At 41.6% G+C, this 11,679-nt stretch overlaps 1 protein-coding gene across 4 annotated transcripts in view; it reads left to right on the forward strand.

Moving 5' to 3' along the window:
- Positions 1-11,679, forward strand: part of Acsl1 (acyl-CoA synthetase long chain family member 1) — a 65,766-nt gene extending 54,087 nt beyond the window's left edge. For all 4 annotated transcript variants that reach the window (XM_027926913.2, XM_071610496.1, XM_071610495.1 and 1 more), the window contains 10 exons: positions 429-563; positions 1,976-2,110; positions 2,967-3,062; positions 4,028-4,100; positions 5,607-5,695; positions 6,305-6,421; positions 7,779-7,922; positions 9,404-9,505; positions 9,621-9,692; positions 9,984-11,679. In XM_027926913.2, coding sequence (XP_027782714.1) covers positions 429-563; positions 1,976-2,110; positions 2,967-3,062; positions 4,028-4,100; positions 5,607-5,695; positions 6,305-6,421; positions 7,779-7,922; positions 9,404-9,505; positions 9,621-9,692; positions 9,984-10,124 — 1,104 coding nt within the window. In that variant the 3' untranslated portion in view covers positions 10,125-11,679. The remainder of the gene's footprint in view (positions 1-428; positions 564-1,975; positions 2,111-2,966; positions 3,063-4,027; positions 4,101-5,606; positions 5,696-6,304; positions 6,422-7,778; positions 7,923-9,403; positions 9,506-9,620; positions 9,693-9,983) is intronic.

Here is an 11,679-nt window from a genome sequence, read left to right on the forward strand (position 1 = left end):
AAGAAAATGGGATTTTAATCAGCCTGAACTGGAGATGGGTGAGGTTTTTGAGAATAAAAAGCCCTAAAGTTTCTGGAAGTCTAAAAATATTTGGAGTATATAATACCATGTAGTTCATTCAACAGCTATTGATCCTTAAGCCAAGATAGAATCTCTGTGATCGTCATTTAAAACAACAGATCCTAGTTTCCTACTCACTCCTGTATCTTTGGGATGATCAAGAGAAATATACCGTACTTTGGTGGTGTTTGTACAATTAACAGTAAATGTGAAAGCACTTTTTAAGAAGCTGCCTATATTTAGAAGCTTTTAAGATTTCTGGAAACTGACTTGAAACACTAACGCGGATGTCTCGTGCGTTGCCTTCTGTGTGCTGTGTGGTTCCTGCTGCAGCCATAAAGCCCACGTTGTTTCTGTTCACTCCACAGTGTGTAATGCTGTGCCATGGAGCTAAAATAGGATTTTTCCAAGGAGATATTAGGCTACTTATGGACGACCTCAAGGTGCTTCAACCCACTATCTTCCCTGTGGTTCCAAGACTGCTGAACCGGATGTTTGACCGAGTAAGTTCCCGGCAGCAAGTATGAAGGCTGGAAGGCTGGGGCCGAACTTGGGCTCAGCTCCCTACTATCTCTGTGACAGTGGACAGTCCTTTTACTGTCACGGAACTTCTGTTTACTCCTCTGTAATATTAGAGTCCGTTCACCTCATGGAACTGTTAGTAGGAGTAGGAGAGAACACAAAAGCGGTTTCGTGAAGGATGCAGGCGGGTGGCGGGAGGCCCTTTGATTTTTACAGTCAAGCCTCTGAGCATCTCATACATGAAAAGACCGTTCCCTCTTTTCCCTTTTGCCTGCCTCACAAAATTGCTAACTGGATCACACAAAAATAACGACTATGAAAGCTTAACCCCCCCATGCACGAATAAAGTATGACTTACGTAGTTCCATTGGGAGAAGTGATAGAACTGAGGCAGGGGCAGAGGGGATGCCAGCCCTCTGTGGCGGCCCCACTGCTGGGCAACTGGGCATCTGCCAGAGTAAGTTATAACCGGGCAGCTTTAATCTATTTATGAGGCAGGGCTTTTCCTATCTCTGAGGATCTTCTCTTTTTCTAAATCATTCTTGTAAAAAAATTTTAAACAGCTTTACTGAGACATAATTCCACTCCCTTACAATGCATCCATTTAAAGTCTGCAACTCAAAGACTTCCACGAAAGTTCTAAATTGGCTGGTTGTAGAACACTTACATCACCTTGAAAAGAAACTGTTTACTCTTTAGTTGTCATCTACCACCTCTTACCCCCATCAACCCCTAAGCAACCACTAATCTGCCTTCTAAATCTATAGCTTTCTCAGTTCTGGACTTTCAAATGAATTTAGAGTCATGCAGTATGTATTCTTTTGTGAATGGCTTCGTTCATTGGTGTGTTTTTGAGGTTCATTGAAGTGGCACATATTCATACATCATTCCTTTTAGTGGCCAAGTAATATTCCATTGTATGGATATAAACATTTTATTTAGCTGTTCCTTTATCAGTGGTCATTTGGGTCATTTCCAGCTTTGGGCTGTTATGAATAATGCTGCTTTGAACATTGGTGTGCACATTTCTGTGTAGGTGTGTTTTCATTTCTCCTGGGTCTGTACACCTAGGAGCATAATTGCTGGGTCATAGGATAACTCTGCTTAACTGTCGGAGGAACTGCTGGCTGGTTTTCTTCCCTCTTTCCTCCGTTCTTTGTTACTTAGTGGGGATTGAACCTGGGGCCTCATGCATACTAGCCAAGTGCTGTACCACTGAGCTACATCCCCAGCCCTGCCAGATGGTTTTCCAAAGCAGCTGCATTGTTTCCATCCCAACCAGCAGTGCGAAGGTTCCAATTTCTCCACATCCTCGCCAGCACTTGTTATTATGACTTTTTTTATTCACGTCATCCCATAGTTATGAAAACCTTCTTATTTCTTGCTTCATTAGATTTTTGCACAAGCAAACACCACACTGAAGCGATGGTTGTTGGACTTTGCCTCCAAGAGAAAAGAAGCAGAACTTCGCAGTGGCATCATTAGAAACAATAGCCTGTGGGATAAACTCATCTTCCACAAAATACAGGTAACAAACAGACCCAGCTATGGTTTCTTACGTAAACTCATTTGGGTTTCAAAATTTCTATGAGGGCTATTTTCTTAAAAGATATGAAGGCAAGGGAGAGAATGGTATGGTTTTATTAATTCTTTTTTTTTTTTTTTTTTTTTTGTATCGGGGATTGAACTCAGGGGCACTCAACCACTGAGCCACATCCCCAGCCCTATTTTGTATTTTATTTAGAGACAGGGTTTCACTGGGTTGCTAAATACCTCGCTTTTGCTGAGGCTGGCTTTGAACTTTCAAGTCTCCTATCTCAGCCTCCCCAGCTCCTGGGATTATAGGTGTGCTCCACCACGCCCAGCTGGTTTTATTAATTCTGATACATGTCTAAAGATTAAGGGCAAAGTCATGAAGTAAACCATCTCAGTGTCCAGGGTGCATCTATACAATATTGTAGTTAACTAGTGAAAAAAGACTCTTTTTGAGTCTCCATTTTGATTTGACCAAGTATGTCATTCTTGAGGTAATTATTTTTAAGCTTGAGTGATGAAGATTGTGCAATGACATTATGTCCCTCAGTAGTGTCCAAACTGGTAGTTTCCATAAATCTGCCACCATCTTGTTTTAATTCCTTAAAATACCTGCAAGGAGTGGCTTAGTTTCATACTTGTTGGGAATGAATGGGTTAATTCTGGGCAGAAACAAACAGGATTCCTGTGTGAATACCTGTGGGTTCTGTGTTCCCAGTGGGAGTCCCATCCAGTGCCACCTGCAGAGGTAGGTTAGGGCACAGGGTCCCAGGCAGATATCTTTGACGGAGGAGCCCACTGACTTCCAAATACATAACCCTCACCTCCTTCTTCTCTCTCCACTTTGCAAGTCGAGCCTGGGCGGGAAAGTCCGGTTGATGGTCACAGGAGCCGCACCCGTGTCCGCCACAGTGCTGACGTTTCTGAGAGCAGCCCTTGGCTGCCAGGTGAGGCCCTTCATGGATCATTCAAGTCTTTATATAGACCAAGTCCTCTTCCTTACCAACAGTCAATTTGTTTCTCTTTTGTGTGTTGTCAATTTTTAAAAATGGACAAAAACTATGTGTTTTTATGGTGTAAGACATGATGTTTGATATATGACTACATTGAGTAATGGCTAAATCAAGCAAATTAACATACGTGTCACCTACTATACCCTTTTACGTGTGGTGAGAACACTTAGAATCCACTTTCTTAGCGATTCTGGAGTACAGAACACATTATTATTAACTAGTGTCAGGTTGCTGACAGTAGGTCATGTGAACTTTCTCCTCCTACCTGAAAGTTTCTGTCCTTTGACCAATGTCTTCCCAGTCCTTCCCGCCCTCCACTTTGCGTCTGTATATTATTTTTGTTTGGAAGATATATATTATACTAGATTGTTTGGAGAAATAAGTGTACGTTGTAGTTGTGTGTGTGTGGTTGTGTGTGTATACATATACATACACAAACATATATAATTTCACCATAGGCAGGGAATATGGATGGGCTGTGTAATTTTTTCTAGGATAGGACTCAGCCATACCTTTAGAGTCAGGCAAGCAGATATAGGAACACACCTTGCCTGCAAACCATGCAGAGAACCTGTTTGAAAGGGGGAAGACAGGGGAATGTATTAACGATACGACATGTTCAGGTCACACTTATGAAGTGACAAAGTGAGAGTGCTCCCAGGTAAGGAGTGACCAGTCACAAGGGGGTCTCCCTTGCTTGTCCTTATGGACGACGGATGACGGCTGGTGTTTGGCATGCAGGGGACGGGGAGATGTTTGGGGGCACGTTGTGCTCCTGGGTGAAGTTCACTTCACAATCAGCAATTACTCAGGAGTTAATGGAACTTGATTACTTGTGCACTTCCTGCAAAGGCTGACTGTCCCCCCCGTTAATAATGTCTCCTCTCTTGGTGACCCAGTTCTACGAAGGCTATGGACAGACCGAGTGCACGGCCGGCTGCTCTCTCAGTGTGCCTGGAGACTGGACAGCAGGTAGGATTGACGGAGGGCCATTTTCAGAATCTTATTCAAATGGGGTTATTGAAATGTTGGAATTGGGTTAATCATTGATCAGTTCATTAGCCAATTTAAACAAGTGTTAAGCCTCAGGTCATTCAGCCTTGAGGCAGACAGTCTTATAATTCAGGCAGCCACGTGGAAATGCCCTTCTGCTCCTGTGGCCAAGTGTGGTAGCATTTTGGGAATCTGACCGTAATGCCAGGTGGCAGTAAGTCTTTGTCTGGATCCTACAGGCTACATCTGAGAGAGGATGTCTGGCCTCGTAGGGCTTGCAGGTAGCAGATTAGGGTCTCATCATTTGCTGGTAATTTTAATCCACACATATTTACACCATGGTCTATGCTATGTATTGGGACCCTAGATGGGAATAAACACAAGTTCTTTTTCTCAAAAGGGAAAAAGGGGAGGACAAATACACAAATAATTGACTGAGCACCTGACATGGATAAGCTTTCTTGATGGATGCTTAAGATGGACATTATGTGAGGGTAATCCCAACAACATCCCTGTGAGATTGGTACTGTCTCCTATGAGAGGAAATTGTCGATTGTTGCTTAAATAGCATGTAAATAATTACACAGCATTATCTCTTGGAACCAGGATTCCAGCCTGAGCTGACTGCACATATTCTGTGCTTTCCTCTATGCCATGTTGGTAGTTTATTCTACACTGCAATTAATAAACTTCCCTGATTTATTCGGTGTTTTATTCATATCAGCACTACCTGGTAATAACAGGTAACATACTTCACTGGAATGAATGCTGATATATGGTGTTTGTTTCATTTTTAACCTCAGGTTCCTTAACAGCCAAAGAATTTGGCATAGTGATCTCTAGATGTTAAAATTGTTAAGACATGGGCATTGTTTGCAATGCTCTTTAAATGCATCTGATATCTGTCATTTTTGTTTTTGGAAAAGACAACCCAATCCTAACACCCTTTGACAAGAGAGGTAAATTGACAGTGGAAATAAGCACTGTCCTGTCTGAATAAACTTAAAAGTGTAGAAAATGTTTGTCCGTACTTAAGGAGATAAGACAGTATTGGTCAGAATCAGATGGTGCATGACAGAATAATCAAGGTTTGCCAGAGCTGTGTATATTTTCTCAGAACAGGGACATGAAGTTTGAGGGCTGGGCAAATAATCAGTGTGGTCAGTCAGATCATAGAAACCAGGTAAAAAAAAGTTTTAGAATGCTTCCAGGTATTTGTGCTAACTAAATTAGTTGCTAAGTTATTTATACTTTGAAAAATAATTCAGAGCCTCAAATTTGGGTAAGGTCCAGAGGAAATTTTTGAATATTTTCATCTGTCTTCTTAAATTATTTTACCAGGGAGAGAATGGCTGTAATTGCAGAAGCCAGAAGTTTGTAGCAGCTTTATGATGACTGAGGCTTGTTGGTTATAAAAATGCTTTGTCCTGAGGATATTAGCCGTAGCCTCAGGAATGATCGTTCTCTTATTTAATTAATGCACAGGCCATGTCGGTGCCCCCATGCCTTGCAATTTTATAAAACTTGTTGATGTGGAAGAAATGAACTACTTGGCTGCTAAGGGCGAGGGCGAGGTGAGTGAAACCCCGTTGGTCACTGACCCGCATGGCCATCTCCCATAATAGCTGGCCACTCTGAGGGCAGCGCCTGTTCCCAACACGGCTCAATAAAGCTGTTGAGCTCAACTTTATGGGTGATCTTTAGAGTCCAACAGGGTTCTTATTGAAGGTACATTTGTGTTTCACTCCCAAGGGGTCAGAAGACAGACGCTAATGCCTGCCTCCTGCCAGATATGCAGGGATTTGGGCTCCAGAGCGATGCAGAAGCTCAAGTGGCCCAAGTCCTCAGGGCAGCACATCTTCTGTTTGCTGATTGCCCTGGATGCCTATTAGGGAGCCACTGTACTGGGTGGAAAGCCTCATTACTTGAAAGTGATTACATCCCTTTGGGGGCTTCCAGCAGCTTTGTGTTGGAACCTAGGGCGGCAAGCATTCGCCCTGTAATTTGATGGCAGTGGAGGTAACAAAGGGACATAGGGACCTTGGAGGTGCCTCCATGATCTTGATGGTTTCTGGATCCTGAAATTCAGGGCTTCCTAGCTAAAAGTGGGGACACACGCATACCCCTGTTGTTGGGAGAAGCCCCAATACATGTTATTAACAGATTCTTTTTTTTTTTTTAAGGTGTGTGTGAAAGGGCCAAATGTATTTAAGGGCTACTTGAAGGACCCAGCAAAAACGGCCGAAGCTTTGGATAAGGATGGCTGGCTGCACACAGGAGACATTGGAAAGTGGCTGCCAGTAAGTTGTCAGCTCTTCTTCTCACACACAGTTTTGTTCCCTACGGGGGAGAAAATATCCACCAGATGCACAGCTGCCATGAAGCAGTGACACCCTCCATACTCTGTTTCCCTTTTCACTCGTTGAATGGTACGTTGTAGACAGGCTCATACTCTGACCATAATTGTTTAGGAATTTGACTTTAACGCTAGCAAATGTGTTTTGTTTGGATGCTTAACATTAAATTCTGGTGGCTGCTTCCCACTTGAAATCCAACAAGAATGGCATTTTAAACTATAAGTGCTGCGCCTTGATAGTGGAAATTCCCACAGTCACTTTGTGGCAGGCAGTCAACTGACACTTCCCAAAGAGCCAGGAGTAACCCGGTCTCCCCCAGGGATGATGAAGGATCTGGAATCCTGCCTTAGTGTAGTAAACATTTCTTGAGCCCTTACTTTGTGCAGAGCATGGTGAAAGATAAGTCTGTGCCTTGCTCTCACAGAACTTGACTTGTGGGCTAGGGATGTGGCTCAGTGGTAAAGCGCCTGGCATGCATGAGGCCCTGGGTTCAAATCCCCAAGCACCAAAAAAGAACTTGATTCATGGCCAGTCAAAAATGTATGTGCTTGTGGTACGTATACATAATGGAATATTACTCAGCCATAAAGAAAAATGAAATTATGGCATTTGCCTGTAAATGAATGAAACTGGAAACTATCATACTAAGTGAAATAAGCCAATCCCTAAAAACCAAAGGCCTAATGTTCTCTCTGATGTGTAGATACTGACTCACAGTAGGTGGTGGCGATTCACTGGATTGGACAGGGAGGATTGGGGGATGGGAAGGGAAAAGGCAGTAGAATGAATCGGACATAACCTTCCTATGTTCGTATATGAATACCACTAGTGTAACCTCACATCATGTCAGCCCATAAGAATAGATGTTATACTCTATGATATGTCAAATATGATATGTCAAAATACATTCTACTGTCATTGCATAAGTAAAAAGAACAAATTTTTTTAAAAAAAGAAATAAGTGCCTAGTTCAGGTAGGAGGCCAGATGAACATGCTGAAATAAAGGGAGCAATTGAAACACTCCTAGTGGGCTGACAAGTCACTGTGCCGGGTGGAGAAACAGTGTGAGCATGGACTCTGGAGTCCCTTTTCTATATCTGTACCTGGCCAAATGGCAAGTTGACAAAACTCTCTAAACCTTGGTCTCCCCTCTCTGTAAAATGGGATAATGACTGGCCTCTCTGAGATGATTTTAGGGTGAAAGGATAGTGCACATGAAATGCCTTGCATTGTGTTGTGATTGATGGGTGCAAACCAGGTCAGGGACCCACTCATAGCCCCTTCCTCTCTGGTAAACAGAATGGCACACTGAAGATTATTGACAGGAAAAAACACATATTTAAACTGGCACAAGGAGAATACATAGCACCTGAGAAGATTGAAAATGTTTACCTGCGAAGTGAACCTGTTGCTCAGGTGTTTGTCCATGGAGAAAGCTTGCAGGTATGTACTTTCTAGATTGAGAACTCTGTTGCTAGGCATTGCTAGTGCTTTGGACTGCAGGTGCTTTAAATGTGATTTACAGAGATAAGCGTGCATTGACTTTTGTATCTGACGTGCTAGAATATCATTAACTCAATATATTGACTTTTTTTGTTGCTTGGCATTTCCTGCCCAGAAAAGGTTTTTTTTTTTTTCCTCCTTTCTCTTTAATTTCTTGGGGTTTTATTTGTTTTTATTGTTATTGTTTTGTTTTTATTTTTGTTTGGAGGTACTGGGGATTGAATCCAGGGCTTCACACATGCTATATCCAGTGAACTATATCCTTAGCCCCCTCTTTTTTATATTTTGTTTTGAGGCAGGATCCAGGCTGGCCTAGAACTTATGATCCTCCTCCCCTGGCCTCCTAGTAGCTGGGATTACAGGCCTGGCTTTTCTCTTTAACTTCCCTATTTTATTTTTTAACTTCAGTGGTCTGAATACCAATGGTAGTATTCAGGATGCTTGGGGGTGGATAATATATATTCCTCATTTAATTATGAAAGAAAATAATGATAATATAATAAAGTTTAAATTTTCAAATCTATTAAATATATCTTATTTATTATATGCCTTCTAAATAATTTTTGAGCAAATGGTAGCTATGAGCCAGGCAAAATCAACATTTCAATGGGATGTAAATTTGACAAAATGTTGGACAGATGGTGGCAAAAAAAAAAAAAAAAAAAAAAGGATATCTTGTTTCCCAAAAGTTAATCTTTGAACAAATTTTGAAATTAAATTTTTTTTTTACTCTAAGCAACTCAGTGATACCTTGTCTTAAAATAAAATATTAAAAAGGGCTGGGGGTGTGGCTCAGTGGTTGAGCACTCCTGGGTTCCATCCCTGGTACCAAAAAACAAAATAAAACAAACAACAAAAAGAAAGAAAGAAAAAGAAGAAAAATCATTTTAGAAGAATATGTTCTTTCTTTTAAGAGAATGACCTTTTTTTAAGATTGCATCTACTTTTTCTTAATTTGCTTTAGAATCTTACCATGCTTTTGATTTTTGTTCAATTTTATTTTTGCTAAGTTGTAAAGACTGGTATTTATTAGAAAGTTTTATTTTAAAAAATGACTATAAATTTTCTTTCACTCTTTTAAAGGCAGTCATCCAATATATCTGTCACCTTGTTTGCTCATTTGACCCTGTTTTATTTGTATAAAATACTTTTTCTTTGAACAGAATACATGAAAGTAAATAAAAAATGGGGTTTAGTTAGACTTCGATTTCTAGTGCTTCTTGTGAAACATTAGTTGCAGAATTCCCGATACTATCTGTATTTCAGAGCCAGGGGCTGGGTGACGGGGTACACTCTCTTCAAAAGAGGGCCCATAGTTTTTGTCAGACTCTCCTAGGGTTCCATGATGTGGCAAAATAAAGAACCACTACTTTGGAGCCCTTGGGCCAAGCCCTGTAATAACTCACTTGTCTGTGTTCCAGGCCTTTCTCATAGCAATTGTGGTACCAGATATTGAGATACTGTGTTCCTGGGCCCGAAAGAAAGGCTTTGACGGCACCTTTGAGGAACTGTGCAGAAATAAGGTAAGGCTCTGAAGCGTCCAGGCTACCTTCGGTTTCTCCACTCTGTATTAAATGTGCCTGGGGCTCTGCACAGACCTCCAACAGAGAAATGATTTCATTTTTCTTATGTTATTAGGACGTCAAAAAAGCTATCCTAGACGACATGGTGAGACTTGGGAAAGATTCCGGTCTAAAACCATTTGAACAGGTATGACTTTCATTGATGTGAAGATTGTTTGCCAGTAGATTAGAGAAGAGGATAGGGTAACCCAAAGAAATACACAAGGAGTAGCTTGACGGGAGGGTTTTTTACCCAAGGGTGAGACTCCTGTTTTCTGGGGATCATGACACAATCCTGAGTTCTGTCCTAATGTGACACCATGGACAGGGAGCCTGCAGGGGTCCTCATCCCCTCCGAGGGCTTGCCTGCTGCCGAGACTGTGTAGGTTTGTGTGCATCTTGTGCTCCTCCCTCCTTTAACAACCTGGCTTATTTGCAGGTCAAGGGCATTGCTCTGCACCCTGAATTATTTTCTGTCGACAATGGCCTTCTGACTCCAACGATGAAGGCGAAAAGGCCAGAGCTACGGAACTATTTCAGGTCACAGATAGATGAACTGTACGCCACCATCAAGGTTTAATGTGAGGCAGAGAGCTCTGAAGAAACGGCGCACCTTCACAGTCCCTTCTTCTCTGATGGCCTTCATGTTGGTAATTTTGACTGCAGCGAGCTTAGGGAAGGAAACGTCCGTGTTTGACTTGTCCGCGCGGGGTCTTGTCATAGGAATATTAGAGGAAATGGAACACTGCCTTACAGTCACCTGGCGTCGCAGACCATGTTCATGGTGAAACACAATTTCCAAAATGAGCCTTAAAAATTGTAAAGGGGAAATTTATAAAAGTGCTAAGTTATTTAAGACTTCCTCAGTTAATAATAAGGTGGGTGTTAAAACTTCTTGTCTCCCTGTTTTTCTAACCAAGGGGTTAGGACTGTGCTGTTTTCTGAGATGTCTGCTACTTGCTGCAAAATTCTGCGGCTGTCTGCTGCTCTGACTAGTGCAGTGCACTGGAGGGAAGTTGTCCCCTTAAGAACAAGAGCAACTGTCCTGGCTGGAGAAGGTCACAAGTGGACCAGAGATTTCGTCGTCTTTTTTTTTTAATCCCTGCCACCTTCCCTTCCCCATCTCACACAACCCTTCTGATTTCTAAGGGTTCAGAACAGTCCCCTGTTGTTCCTGCTGGGACATAAATTTCTCAGTAAACCAAAGGACAGATCCACCTCAGAACATTGTGGGTGCTGAGTCTTAGAAGAAGGGTGGCTTGTCAGAGCAAAATGGCTTCTCACTCACACAGCAGGATTCTTTTGGACTCCTCCATATCTGGTTCCCTCCCTCCATCCTTCCCAGGGGTTATTAAAAAAAAAAAAAAAAGATCTGCCTTAGACTCTACAGTGAAGACAGCATTTCAAGAAAGAATCACCTGGATCTACCACGCTCAACTGTGATGCCTGAATAACTCTCCACTTGATCTTTACTGAACTACTCACTGTTTGTAATGGCCAACGGGTTTTTAATGTGGTTTTCCTATCAAATGTTGATGTAGTGATTCAGTCGCTTCCCCCTCCCCAAAATGAACTCTCAGGCAAAATGTGTCTGCAAAAATATTAAGGGAGTATATACACTTGGGTACTTATTGAAATGGACCGTAATAAGCAAATGTTCTTATATCGTAATACTACCTGACCTCTAGGAAATGTATTTGACAAGCCAAAATTCTGGGATGTAGAAATATGGGGGGAAAAAAAAGATCACTTCCTGGTTTTAACTTCTCGAGGATTTTTTTTTTCAAAGTTAATTTGGGAAATTAACAGCATTTCGCTTTATTGACAGTCTTTGCCACATTTGACCGAATCGAGCCGTCGTTTATACATTTAAAGCCACTGTTGTTGGATATGTGAGAGTACATGTATTATACAAGCACAACAGGGTTTGCACTAAGGAATTGTCATTGTAATAACACTATTTGGTAGCCTAACTTCATATGTGTATTCTTAATTGCACAAAAAAAATCAATAATTTGTCACACTGGGGTTTTGAATGTTTGCTTTAAGTGTTGGCTATTTCTATGTTTTATAAACCAAAAACAGAATTTCCAAAAACAATGAAGGAAACCAAAATAAATATTTCTGCATTTCAA

Source organism: Marmota flaviventris, chromosome 3 (assembly GCF_047511675.1).
Source record: "Marmota flaviventris isolate mMarFla1 chromosome 3, mMarFla1.hap1, whole genome shotgun sequence".
NCBI lineage: Eukaryota > Metazoa > Chordata > Mammalia > Rodentia > Sciuridae > Marmota > Marmota flaviventris.